The sequence below is a fragment of the Cervus canadensis genome, chromosome 2, assembly GCF_019320065.1.
Source record: "Cervus canadensis isolate Bull #8, Minnesota chromosome 2, ASM1932006v1, whole genome shotgun sequence".
In the NCBI taxonomy this organism is placed as follows: domain Eukaryota; kingdom Metazoa; phylum Chordata; class Mammalia; order Artiodactyla; family Cervidae; genus Cervus; species Cervus canadensis.
The window spans coordinates 76,908,111-76,922,822 of NC_057387.1; the positions used below are offsets into that span (position 1 = coordinate 76,908,111).

The 14,712-nt window shown below is 38.9% G+C and overlaps 1 protein-coding gene across 3 annotated transcripts in view; it reads right to left on the reverse strand.

Moving 5' to 3' along the window:
- Positions 1–3,369: 3,369 nt before the first annotated feature.
- The window catches only part of UBE2U (ubiquitin conjugating enzyme E2 U), a 67,179-nt gene continuing 55,836 nt past the window's right edge, over positions 3,370–14,712 (reverse strand). For all 3 annotated transcript variants that reach the window (XM_043461085.1, XM_043461088.1, XM_043461087.1), the window contains 2 exons: positions 9,661–9,755; positions 3,370–3,700 (listed from right to left, as the gene is read on the reverse strand). In XM_043461085.1, coding sequence (XP_043317020.1) covers positions 3,525–3,700; positions 9,661–9,755 — 271 coding nt within the window. In that variant the 3' untranslated portion in view covers positions 3,370–3,524. The remainder of the gene's footprint in view (positions 3,701–9,660; positions 9,756–14,712) is intronic.

Here is a 14,712-nt window from a genome sequence, read left to right on the forward strand (position 1 = left end):
CAGAGTACTGAGTAGAGTTCCCTGTGCTAAACTGTAGGCCCTTATTAGTTATCTATTTTACATAGAGAGGCGTGTATATGTCAGTCCCAATCTCCCAAATTATCACTCTCCTCGCTTTCCCCCTTTGGTAACCTTGTTTTCTATGTCTGTGACTCTATCTCTGTTTTGTAAACAGGTTAATTTGTACCTTTTTTTTTTTTTTTTAAAGATTTCACCTATAAGTGCTTATCTTATTTGCCTTTCTCTGAAACAGCAGCTTTTCTTTGAGGTGGAAAGAATTGTGGCAGCTGTTAGAATGTGGGTCCCACATGATGAGATCTCCTAAAATGGATTCTATCTGGTTAGCTTATACTTTGAAGATTTAGGGGGAGAGTCAGATGGGCAAACATACAACAATATAACTGCACACAGCTACACACACACTCTCTGAGAGTCTGGGGGTGGGTATGCAGTGTGCAGAGAAGATGTTGTGGAGATGGTACCTGAATGAGTTTCAGGGGATGAAGAGGAGTTGATCAAGTGAGGACGGGAAAAGGCATTACGGGAAGAGAAAATAGCATAAGCAGAGACAGTGAGACGGGAGAGAGCTTGTTACATGTGGAAAAGCAGAAGGAGTTCAGGCACAAGGTGGGGAATCACAGTGGATGAGGATGAAGAGGGTGGGTGAGGGCTGACATGGTGCACACAGTGATGTGGACCTTATCTTTCAGGTAGAGATTCCCTGGAGAATTTTAGGTAGGTGAATGACGTCATCAAAAAAAAAGTATAATCTCATCTGTGGATGAAAAGGGCTTCAAAATAAACAGTGATGGTGAGGACAGGAATGAGAAGATGGATTTAAGACATTGAATGGACAATATGCTAAATCTTGGGCATCAACAAGCCATAAATGAAAGAGTGAAGTCTATAGTAATCCCCAAGTTTTTATCTTGTGGTTATTCCCTAACTGAAAAAAGAAGCATAAGAGGCAGGAGGTAGTCTGCTGGGGGTGGGATGAGGAGGAGGAAATGAGTTTAAGTTGGGCTTGTTGAGTTTCAGGTACGCTGGAAAGTTAAAGCAAAGGTCTTTTAAGGCAGGTAGAAAAAAGTCAGAGACTAAGAATACACATGGGTGGTGCAACTCTCATAGCGGCAAGATGTCCATGAAAAATGTGTAGAGGACAGCACTGGGCTACAGACCAAAAGAACCTTCCACCAAGCGCTAGGAGTAAAAGGGAAATGCATATTGAAGACCCAGAATGAATGGTCAGTGAAGGTAACTAAATTAACTATCCTGTTCTACCAATTAAAGTATCTATTATAAAAACCTGTTCTCTCCCCACTTGCCCCCACCACCCATTTTCACCCCCAGGTCTTCTGGTTGCAGGAAAGGAAATAACAAATGCAACTACTTTGCCCTAAAGAAAAGATAAGAAACAGACAGGATAAAATACATTATGAGACAGCTGATATCAAGGAAATATTTTTGATTGACTGCCCTGTCCAGGACTTCTTGGTGACTGCTGTTTACCTGTTGACAATTCACATGCTTGTCCTCCTAGAGAACTATCAGAGAAGAGTCAGAAGCCCAGCCTGTGTTGTGACCATCAGCAAAATGCACCTTTGAGCAACGTTCTGTAGTTTCACTGAGGTATGGGGTAGGCCATGCACTGTGGCTCTTTTACTAGATGTAGAAAGAACTATAACTGCAATGGAGCTGGATGGGGGTGGTGAATTTGGCTCTGACTGTACTTTAGCATTGATAAAATGAGGAGAGATCTGAGACAGCTGCTGGAATTGTGTGGTTCTTGTTGGGAAGGATAACAAGATCCAGCACTACAACCTGTTGAGAACTTATTTTATGAACTACCACAGGTAGACTTGGAAATATCTACTAGCCAGGGAAGTGCCCAGACATCAAAGTATGAAGACAGAGCTTTTGTCTTTTTTCATAGCAACTAAGATCAGTTTCTCTAGAAATAAGGGAGAGACCTATTTAATACCTAGATCCAAGGTAGGATAGATGGATGGATAGATAGAAAGATAGGTGGGTAGATAGGAAGACACACAATTTGTGGTGTTTGGGGGAGAACTGTGTTGTATAGGTAGGGAAGCTACAAACTAAATCTCTTTTTTAAGCAAGGCTGAAACAAGGGTTTCACAGGTGGCGCTAGTGGTAAAGAACCTGCCTCCAAATGCAGGAGACATAAGAGACAGGGGTTCAATTCCAGGGTTGGGAAGATCCCCTGGAGGAGGAAATGGCAACCCACTCCAGTGTTCTTGCCTGGAAAATCCCATGGACAGAGGAGACTGGTGGGCTACAGTCCACAGGGTTGCAAAGAGTTGGACACGACTAAAGTGACTTAGCACTTAGCACATAAACATTAAAAAACACACACAGAGAAAAGTGATCAATAATATCCAATATAGCCTAGAGGCCCACTAAGATACGGCATCTGTTGAATTTGGGAAATATGGAAGTTTTTGGTGATCATAGTGAATTTTAACCTAGCATAAGATAGATTTTATTGTGCATTGCATGCAAACATGAACTAAAGAAATACAGACAGTCTGTGACAGATTACTATCAATAAATCTGAGAAAAAATATGAATGACATAGTATTGAGGGAAGTGAAAATGCAGGGTCAGAGGTGGAGATGTAGTTTAGGAGAGATTTCAGTGTATTTTCAGGTTGGGGTAACACAACAAAAAAAAAAAAAAAGAAGGGAAAGAATAGAGATATGAGAATATAAGAGGATGGTTAGTTAAGGTCAAAGAGAAAATAGAGCATGTCCTCTAGGAGAAAACAACAGGAACACTGGTGAACTGGACAGATGACATCCTATCCCTTGAACATGCAGGAAATAAGATGCTAAACCAGGCAGATGGAGATAAATGTATAGATCCTGTGTGTGTGTGTGTGTGTGTGTGTGTGTAGATAAATGTATAGATCCTCTGTGTGTGTGTGTTAGTCACTCAGTCACGTCAGGCTCCTTGCAACCCCATGGACTCCTCTGTAGCTCACCAGGCTTCTCTGTCCATGGAATTCCCCGGGCAAGAATACTGAAGTGGGTAGCCATTCCCTTCTCCAGGGGATCTTCCCAACCCAGGGATTGGACCTAGGTCTCCTACACTGCAGGCAAATTCTTTACCATCTGAGCCCATGAATTCTCTACTTGGGTTAATGTCCAGCCTCTGAAACTCCTGAGTACTCCTCTCCAATACCAGCCTCTTCCTGATCCAAGTCCTGCCAGCAAAAATGTGTGTCTGGTAGTCTAAAACTCTGGATATAATACCATTAATTGGAAAACCATAATGAATACTGCTGCTTGGCTAACTTGGGGTCAAACAATGAAAGAGAGCTCAAAAAAATCCAAAGCAACACATTCACTGATTCACACTTATATTTCTAATTTGTTCTTGCAGTGAGTGGATGAGACAAACTTGAAAAAAAAAAAAAAAAGGAAGCCAAGCTGTGAGTCTTCCAGAGTTGCTCCATGAAGCTGAGCTGTGGTTGAGACTGTTCATTTTTTAAATCCTGGAGCTTAATCTTCCAAAGCATCTGTATCAAGGGAGTTGGTCCAGGCAACCAGATCATCCACTTCGTTTTCCCATGGCTCATTTATGCTAATTTCAACCGACTTTCTCTTCCACCATTCCTTTTTTTGGTCCTTCTTTGTGACAGTATCTGTTTCAGTTTGTGAATCAGGAGAAGTTTGAACTATAATGAGAAACACGTAAAACAGAAATTGAATAGACATGGCAGGAAAAACAGTAAAAGAAAGTGTCCCTGCATTTGTACCATAATGCCTAAGATCATCTAAGTGAATGCAAGCAACCTTTTTAAAGTTTCTAAATTTTACAATTGCAATGAGCTTATTTTTCAAAAATCATTCTTTTCATTTTGGTCAATCTTCTTATGCTCATATATTTACTGAGCCCCTGCTAAGTGCCAGTAGGTGTACAAGCGAAAGGTGTCCCTGAGTGCTTCACATAGATGTGAGCACAGGGATGGAATCACTGGATCTAAGGGAAAACAGACGTGGGCTTTGAAAGCCAAGAAGTTTGCTGAAGAGAGAGGGGCAAAGGGAGGAGACGGGACCACTTTAGATGGAGGACACAGCACAAACCACAGCACATAGGTATGAGAGAGAGAACTTCACAGGTTTGGAGGTAATCAGAGTTGATGCTTCAGTATCTACGTTCTGCCAGGTGCTTTGCTAAGCATGTGCTACATGCAAAATATAATTTAACTCATACACAATGCTTATGATGGACAGGTATTATTATCTTTACTTTAAGGATGAGACAATTGAGACTAAGTAGCCTGCAGTAAATTGTCCAAGGACATTCAGCTTATAATAGTTAATCATTGGTCTGCTGGATCCCAAATCACGGTGTTACAGTGTGTGGACAGGTGAGTGGAGCTGGCTAGTTAGGCTGAGGCCAGGTTAGGAACACCTCATATATCATGCAAAGAAGTCTCATCTTTCTTGTATCGGTCTCATAAACAGGGAAATAAACTGATTACATTTTAAAAGAATACAGATACAGTATCTTTATTTCTCAATATTTCTACTCAGTGAGGGGAACTTGCTTTCCAGGGATGACCCCAAGTTGGTGCTATTTATGTTCCGCTACCCCTACAATCCCACTGTATTCTCCTCTGTGTACCTGTTGCCCCTAATTCATTGCCCAGCACGTGGTCCAGGACAAATTCCGTCTCATAATAGTTCTGTGTTTATTTCCCCAGTAACAAATTGAATGAACCTTGTCATATTCATTGTCTTCTAGTTGTGCTATAGGCAAGGATTATGAATGAATTGTTCTCTTGATTTCTTTGGTTATTGCAAAGATTTTCAGAGGATTTGAGTTTAGACAGCTGCCATTATTCTATAAGAAGCCTGATGTCACCATTATTGAGTTTTTATTTTTATACTTTAACATTAATCTCTAGATTTCATTAATTTAGAACTAAATTCTCTTTTCCTTGAGAAAATCTTCTTTATGAACATATCATTGATGGATTAACTATACTTCTTTCTAGCCATGTTTGAGCTGTTCTGAGTTCATATGCTTTTGGTCACAAGAAATACTGTTCAAACCAGTTTAAACAATAGAGAAGTGTCTCATCTCATAGAAGAGGAAGATCAGAGGAAGGGCAGGACTGAATGATACAGTGGCTGAATGATGTCATTTAGGACATTCTTTCCACAGTTTTGCTCTACCATCTCTGGTGTTGTCTTCATCTTCAGGGTCACAGTGAAGAGAGGTGTGGTCATTCTAGTACTCATATCAGACACAGCAATATCCAGAGGAGAAATGGAGTCTTTTCTCCAGGGTCTCATTTTTAAAAGTAGGAAAACTATCTCTGCAAGCTCCTAGTATATTTCCTCTCAGGATGGTTTGTGTCACACCCTGCTCCTAAGCTAGTCACTGGCAAGGAAAATGAGATTACTATGATTGGTCAACAACAGTTGTTAAAGTGGAATGAATATTGGGAGTCAATGACCTTGATTATTTGCCCTCTTAGTTCCTACTGTTTGTTTTTTAAAAAACAAAAACAAAAACCACACTCCCAGGAAGCATAAAGAGAAATTCTGGCTAGATTAGCAGAGCCTAATGCAAAATAAACATAAAAATGTTTCCTCGTGACACAGAAAAAGTAAATATTATTTTGAACTTTGTTCCTCCAGAAAATTGTAAGCATTATAAACCCCTCTGAGAAACCTTGGATTTACTGGTTGGAATGAACCAATAGCTTTGTTACTACATTAAAATAAGTTACAGAAGCACGGATTCTCATTGCCTTATGGTTTGTATGCCTTTCTAGGGTGGATCCCCTGCTTCTTAAAATTTTTTTTCTAGTCTTAACATAATTTTGTCAGTGAAGAGACTAAATTTTGTTCTGATTGGTGGGCTCTGGTTTATTGCCTGATGGTTAATTTCCATTCACTTCTGTATCACCCTCAGTTTAGTTAGAAAAACAGAGCCCTTATAAGTAATACAAGGATGAAAGGTTTAAGAAACGGATCACACATGTGTGGAAAGACCTGGAACAGTGAAGTCTGGAAGGCCATAGCTGGAGAACTATGGAAGGCCGTAGCTGGAAGAGCATCACTGCTTTATGTCAGTCTGATGCAGGGACGTGAGTGGAAACACCAGGAGTGCAAGGGGAGCACAACATGCTGCACACAGCTAGCCACTCTGCATGGGACAGACACTGTGCGCTCACGGAGGTTTCTATGAAGCCCTCACACCTGTAAAGTGAGAGTGTGTGAAGAGCTGCATGAAACTGCTGTGTCTGAGAAAACTGCCATGTACGATACACACAGCTCCTCAAGAATTACGGCCTCTTCTTTACTCCCACCTCCAAAATTTGAGATAAATTTTTTTCACATTAGCAAATTATGATATGCTAACCCTTCTCTGCAAAAGGGAAGCACAGAGTTCATTTCTTTTATAGCTGAGCCATATTTCCCTTTGGTATCCTGGATAAGCTCACTCTTTCTACATTATAAACAACCACAAGATCCCAGTGACATATGACAGCAAGCATTTGTTTAGGTTACACATCTACAGGTCCGCTGAGAGTTGGCCTCTCTGGGTTGGGAATGGCTGGGAAGCTTGGTTGGGAAGCTTGGTGACCAGATGGCTAGTCCAGGCATGCTCTTGGGATGATGGCAGAGGTGAAAAAGAGCAAACCAAATTGCACAAACCCTTCCCAAGCTCTGAGCACATCACACCTCACTAAAATACCATTGATCAAACAAGTAGTATGGCAAAGCTCAAAGTCAAGGGTCAAGGGAGTATATTTCGCCCGTGGTGGTAGAACATGATAGGGAGTGAAGATTTCTGAACAATAATCTAATTGGTCACAACCTCTTAGGTATAGTATCTTCTCTTAGCAGGAAGATTAGATACAAAGGAGAGTCTACCTCAATTTCAAAGCGGGCATGGCTCAGCACTAGAAATTAAATGAGTTACTGGACATTCTTTAAAACGTTCTCTCTCCCAGCTCACATTTCTTACTTTTTTTCATTCACCAGGAGTTCATTCCCCTTTTCTCCAAAATCACAGGGCTGCTGAAACCATGACAACTCTACTCCATTCTATCATTCATTTACTCATTTGTTTATGAGCACTGAATGACTACTACATGCCTATTACTGTGCAGAGAGGTCAGCAGCCCCTTCCCTCAAGGAAGTCACTTTCTATTGAATGAGACTGGCCATAAAGAGACCATTATAACATGGCATGTGTGGTGGACAGACTCTAGAGTGACTTGTTACGATCTCCACATTCTGGTGTTAACACCTTTGTGTAATCCCTTCCCTTTTGAGTGTGGGTAGGACTTGCTACTTGCTTCTAATCAATGAAACATGCGAAAGGTAATGAAATCTCATCTCCATGATTATGTCACATTATGTAAGATTCTGCCTTGCTATCGGACTTGTTCTAGAGACTCTCCTTGCTGGGTGGATGAAGCAGGAGGCTGTGTTAGGAAAGCCCACACGACAATGAACTGCAGGCAACCTTAAAAGCATAGGAAGGCCTCCAGCATACAGCCAGCAAGAACAGCCTTAGTAAAGACAAAAGGGAGTGAATTCTGTCAACAATTCTGTGTATTCACCTCAGTGAGCTTACAACAAACAGATTCCCCATTCGAGCCTCCAGATGAGAATGCAGCCCAGCTGACACCTGGACCACAGCATAATGAGACCCCAACCAGAGGGCCCTGCTACACTGTGCCCTGTCTCTGAGCACACAGAAATTGAAATAAAAATGTGTTGTTATAAGCCATTAAGTATATGGCAATTTGTTACATACAATAGAAAACTAATAGAGCATGATAAGGCATGATAGAAATGCTATGAGAGCCCACAGGGAAAGATTCTTAGAAAAACCTGAGTTGAATCGCAAAGGATTAGGTACTAGAAAGGAAGGAAAAGGAAGCAATGGTCTTTGGGGGCAGGTAATAAGAAAACGGTGCACCTCTCAAATTTTTTTGAAATGAAGACAGGAATAAACAACCATGACCTCCTAAGTCAGTGTGGTGTTTATGGTGTAAGTAAAACATCAGTAAATGATATCACGGGAAAGGCAGACAGATATTAGAGTATTAAGGACTTTGCCTTATCAAAGGGTAGAAATTTTATCCTGAAGGAAATGATAAACAAGAGGTTTTAGATATGTGAAAAACATAAGCAGATTTGAGCTGTAGAAAGCAGTCTGACAAAGCATGAACAGAAATTATTGTAATCATCAACTTAACCAGATAGATATGGAGCCTGGGAACAGGAAGTTAGAGATAAGGGAGCAGGACCTTGAAGAATCACTGAATGAAGGTTACTGCCTGTGCCTGGGAATTAGATGTGGTTGTGTTTCAAGGACAGGCAACAGCAAAAGCAGTAACTAATAGTTCATAAGACTTCCCAGTTCACAAAGACTTTTTACCTGTGTGGAGTCATTTAGTCACAAGAATCCTGTGAAGCAGGGAAGGATTTTGGAAACAAATACATATTGAACATTTTTCCAGCTCTAGCTGAGGATGAAGAAACTGAAGCTCAGAGGTTAAGAGGCTGTCCTATAATCACACAGACCTGCTGGCTCCACCCAAATTCTCTGACCCCAAACATTTTGCTTTCCCTTCTACAGTAGCTGATTTCCATGATAAATTACCAGCTCTCTCTTATTGCTTAAGACCTGCCCCCAATCTGCTCCAAATGTTTCTTTGAAAAACATTAATTCTAAAAAAATAAAATACCCAAAATATCTCAACTAACTTATTCCTTTCTTTTTAGTCATATTGCAGTTATCTCTAAATCTACACCATGGAATATTACTCAGCCGTCAAAAAGAATTCATTTGAATCAGTCCTAATGAGATGGATGAAACTGGAGCCCCTTATACAGAGTGAAGTAAGCCAGAAAGATAAAGAACATTACAGCATACTAACACATATATATGGAATTTAGAAAGATGGTAATGATAACCCTATATGCAAAACAGAAAAAGAGACACAGAAATACAGAACAGACTTTTGAAGGGAGAAGGTGAGGGTGGGATGTTTCAAAAGAACAGCATGTATACTATCTATGGTGAAACAGATCACCAGCCCAGGTGGGATGCATGAGACAAGTGCTCGGGCCTGGTGCACTGGGAAGACCCAGAGGAATCGGGTGGAGAGGGAGGTGGGAGGGGGGATCGGGATGGGGAATACGTGTAAATCTATGGCTGATTCATATCAATGTATGACAAAACCCACTGAAATGTTGTGAAGTAATTAGCCTCCAACTAATAAAAAATTTAAAAAAAAATAAATAAATAAATCTAAAATGAGCTCTAGGAGTCAGTTTAGTGTTTTGCTTATTTTTGCTACTTTTATACATTTTGAAATTTAGCCTTAGATTTTCAAACTGTGTATTCACCTATTAAAGGCTACAAAAGCTTGAGAGTAAAACTAATCCATTTTTTTTTCAAAGCTCCAATTCTTATATAAGTAATTTACTGAGTTTATTTTGTTAGTGAGAGTTAATAAAGCAACTTCAAAAGGAGAACAAAAGATTAGACCTCACACATTTCAACTTATTTGAACTAAACAAAAATTTAAATGCATTAATGCGACTAGTATCTTAGTCCTTAAAACCAAGTAAAACAAATAGATTGAACTCAGTTTACTCGGAGGTACGCAGATATAACTTCTTCTAGTTTGATAATTGACTTTCTGAGCATTTATATTTTCTCTAGCAATCCGAGATACGGCAGCAATATACCTAGAATAACAAAAAGAAGAAGCTGTCACTTATGAATATAAATGGAAAGGCCAAACACAATTTCTAGAAAAATAATATTTAAAAAATCATTGTTAACTTTTGATGTCAATGTGTTGAATAAGTTGGTGAGTTTTTTTCCCCCCTCTGTTTTCTGGAAGACTACATATAAGGTTTGAGTGACCTATTCTTGAAACTTAGGTTAAAAAAAATCTATTAAAAACATTTGTACTTAGTTAAAAGACGAAGAAGAAATTGTCTAATTTCTATGAATTTTGGGACGTGTACATTACTTTTGAAAAAAATAAGGCCAACAAATCCAATGAACCCAAGAAGCAGAGCAATGAGTTTTGACTATGGTGCCATTCTGAGTATTGACTAATGCAATGGTAAACTGAAATTACTCTGTATGCGTTTTCCAGTGGAAGAGTATCTAGAAAATAAACAAATATGGTGTTAGAGTAATATTTTAAGAGTAATAAAAACATCATTTGGTATACCAAGGTAGGTTAATTTCTTAGAGCAGCCATAACAAACTACTACAAACACGGTGACCTAAAATAACAGACATTTAATTTCTCATGGTTTTGGAGACTAAAGTCTAGAAACAAGCTGTTGGCAGGACCATGCTTCCCCCAAAGGCTTCAGGGAAGAATCCTTCTTTGCCTCTTCCTAGCTTTTGCTGATTCCCAGCAATCCTTGATGATCCTGGCTTCTACCATCATTATTCCCATCTCTGCCTCCATCACCACATGATCTTCTTTCCTGTCTCTGTGTCCTTTTCTCTTCTTATAAGGACACCAGCCATTGGATTTAGGGCCTCCCTTAATTTAGTATAGCTTCATCTTAACTAATAATATCTCCAAAGATCCTCTTTTGAAATAAGGTTATAATCTGAGGTGCTGGGTGGACATGAGTTTGGGGTGGAACACTTCAACTCTCTACACAAGAGAACAACTTCACCAGAAAAATTCTTGACATACCTGGTAGAAGACATCAAGGAACCCAAGTCAAGCTACCACAGCATTTCCTTAGAGAAGGAGTTCATATATGGAAATGAAAATTTTTACAAAAATTTCTTTTGGGGATGACTAATTTTTTTACTATGATAAGAAAACTTTCGGTGAAAACACTGCTTACTGTAGCTGAAATTACGTAGAATAGAAATGTTTTTGCCCCACAGGTGTACCTTGTTCATACACACTACTACTAAAAAGCTCATTCATTTGAAAACTATTCATGGAGCATGTACCTTGTGCCAAGTGCTATTCTAGGAGCTAATGATACAGGGAGACCAAGGTAGACAAGGTCCCTGGCCCATCAAGAGGAGACAAAAATGAGCGAATGTGAAAATCAAGATATATCAGATGCGATATGTGCTATGATGAAAATAAACCCTCCAATAAAATGTATGGCGATGCTGAGGGCAGACAGCCTTGCATTGTTCCTGACATTAGTGGCAAAATATTCAGTCTTTTACTATCATGAATGTCGACTGTAGTATTTTCATAGATGTACTTTATAAGGTTGAGGAAGCTCTTTCCTATTCTTAGTTTACTGAGAGCTTTTTATTAAGTCAGGATTTGATGTTGAAATTTTACCTACTGAAATGATCTGATTTCTTATTTTATTTTACATTGTTTGAATTTTTCAAATATTAAGCCAAGGTTACATTCTAGTGTAAACCCCACCTGGTCATATAATTATCATAATTACTTATTATATTTAATTGTGACCAACTGGATTTATACCAGGCATGTAACCCTGCTTTAACATTTTTTTAAAAAAAAATATTTAACATTTAAACCATATTTAAAATGTATATATTTACATTCAATTTGCTAAATTGTTTTCATCTATGTATATATATAAGGTATATTGATTTGTAGGGTTTTTGTTGTTGTTGTTGTTTTGTGCTGTCTTTGGTGTTGTTATTGAGGTAATGCTGACTTTTAAACAGATAATGGAATATACTCCCCTTCTACTTTCTGAAAGAGTTTGTGTACAGTGGCATTTTGTTTTTCTTAAAGTCTAGAAAATTCTAGACATTTGGCTTGGAGTTGTCCTTGTGTAAAGGCTTTTAGCAATCAATTCAATTTCTTTATTAGACATAGGATTATTTAGTTTATCCTTTTTTTTTTTTTCAAGTGAGTGTTGGTAGATGTTGTCTTTCAAGAAATTCGTTCATTTCATCCATTTTTTTATTCACTGATGCAAAAAATTCTTCATCTTCATTTTAGAGAGATTTTCACAGGGTATAAACTCTGTCCTTTATTGAGCCCATCTTTGCATGGAATGTTCCCTTGGTATCTCTAATTTTCTTGAAGAGATCTCTAGTCTTTTCCATTCTATTGTTTTCCTCTATTTCTTTGCATTGATCACTTAGGAAGTTTTTTCTTATCTCTCCTTGCAATTCTTTGGAACTCTGCATTCAGATGGACATATCTTTCCTTTTCACTGGTAGCTCAGCTGGTAAAGAATCTGCCTACAATGCAGGAGACCCTAGTTCGATTCCTGTGTTGGGAAGATCCGCTGGAGAAGGGATAGGCTACCCATTCCAGTATTCTTGGGCTTCCCTGGTGGCTCAGCTGGTAAAGAATCTGCATGCAATGTAAGAGACATGGGTTTGATCCCTGGGTTGGGAAGATCTCCTGGAGAAGGGAAAGGCTACCCACTCCAATATTCTGGCCTGGTGAATTCCATGAACTGTATAGGATGGTCCGTCTAGTCAAAGCTATGATTTTTCCAGGAGTCATGTGTGGATGTGAGAGTTGAATCATAAAGAAAGCTGAGGGCCAAAGAATTGATGCTTTTGAATTGTGGTGTTGGAGAAGACTCTTGAGAGTCCCTTGGACTGCAAGGAGATCCAACCAGTCCATCCTAAAGGAGATCAGTCCTGAATATTCATTGGAAGGACTGATGTTGAAGCTGAAAACTCCAATACTTTGGCCACCTGATGCGAAGAGCTGACTCATTTGAAAAGACCTGATGCTGGGAAAGATTGAAGGTGGGAGGAGAAGGGGACGACAGAGGATGAGATGGTTGGATGGCATCACCAACTCAATGGACATGAGTTTGAGTAAACTCTGGGAGCTGGTGATGGACAGGGAGGCCTGGCATGCTGCATGCAGTCCATGGGGTCGGAAAGAGTCAGACATGACTGAGCGACTGAACTGAACTGAGCAACTGAACTGAACTGAACTGATGAACCTCTAGGTTAACAATTTCTTCTAAACACTTTAAAACTGGCATCCATTATCTTTTGGCTTGCAAGTTTTCTGACAAGAAGTTATTGGTTGTTCTTATCTTTGTTCCTCTATATGCAGTGTGTATGTGTGTTTAACCTTCATTGCTTTTAAGATTTTCTCCTATCACTGAGTAATAGCAATCTGATTTTTGTATGTCTTGGAATGGTTTCTTTATACTTCTGCTTCTTGGGATTTGTTGAGCTTCTTGGTCTCTGAGTTTGTATCTTTTATCAAATTTGGAAAATTTTCTGCCGTAATTATTTCTTTGCATATTTTTCCTGTCAGTTTTTTGGGAGTACACCAATTATGTGTATTTTGAAAGAAAGTGAAAGTGTAGTCGCTCAGTCGTGTCCAACTCTTTGCAACCCTGTGGACTGTAGCTCACCAGGCTCCTCCATCCATGGGATTTTCCACGCAAGAGTACTGGAGTGGGTTGCCATTTCCTTCTCCACAGCCCTTTGGGGCTTTAAATCTTTTTTCTCACTATGCTTACTTTCAAAAGTGTTTATTGCTACATTTTCAAGTTCATCAGTCATTTCTTCTTCAGTATCTAATTTGCTTCTTTCCATATAGTGTATATTTAAAGTATTTTGTATTTATTTTATCTCTGGATGTTCCATCACTCTTTTGTATATCTTCCACTACTTTTCATTATATTCATGATTTTCTTCAGATCCTTGAGTATATTTCATAAGATGTATAAAAGCTGCATTAAAGTTCATACTTACTAATTCTATTATCTCTATCAGTTATGGATCTATTTATACTGATAGATTTTCTTTTGGCTATGAATTATATTTTCCTGCTTTTTTGTACAACTGATCATTTTGATGGGATGATGAACAATGTAAATTTTATGTTGGCGGGTGCTGAATTTTGTTATTTTCCTTTACATATAGTTGTCCATTGCTGTGGCATGAAGTTCAGTATCTTACAAATCACTTTAGTCCTTCAAGGTTTGTGTTTAGGCTTCCACAGGGGTCCAGAATAGCCTTTACCTGGAGACAAGCTCAGTCCATAAAGCATCTGCCTGCAATGCAGAAGACCGAGGTTCAATACCTGGATCAGGAAGGTCCCCTGGAGGAGGAAATGGCAACCCACTCCAGTATTCTTGCCTGGAGAATCCCATGGACAGAGGAGCCTGGCAGGCTACAGTTCATGGGATTGCAAGAGTCGGACATGAGTTAGCCCTATCTTTTTTTATCTTTATAGCCCCATTCCTAACATATGACCCTTCTGAAGTTTCCATCCAATGTCCTTTGAATTAAGAGTTCTAGCCACTCTAACTAGCAGGAATGTACACCATGTCTAGCTCTGTTAAGTCTTGTATGAATTCCAAAACAAGCAAAATCATTATAATCTTATTTTCCCCAAGGCAAACATGACTTTAGTTAGAAAACAGTATAACTTGATTTATACCGTTTCTCCCCCAGTGGTAAATCTTTGTCCTCAAGAAACTATATACTATTGATATTTCCTCTTTCATTTAAACATTTGCCTTTATCTAACTGAAAACATAAATTGTAAAAAAAATCTTGATTGTCACAATTTTAAAATTAAAAATGCAATTAAAATGACTATAAGGGAAGGTGCAATAAATATTAAAAGTAACAAAGCAAAAAACCTTAATGCTTGTTCTTATTAAATTCTTGTATCCTTTTGGTGGCTCTGTAAACTGTTACACATTCTTGAGAAGTTGCTCTATGTACATA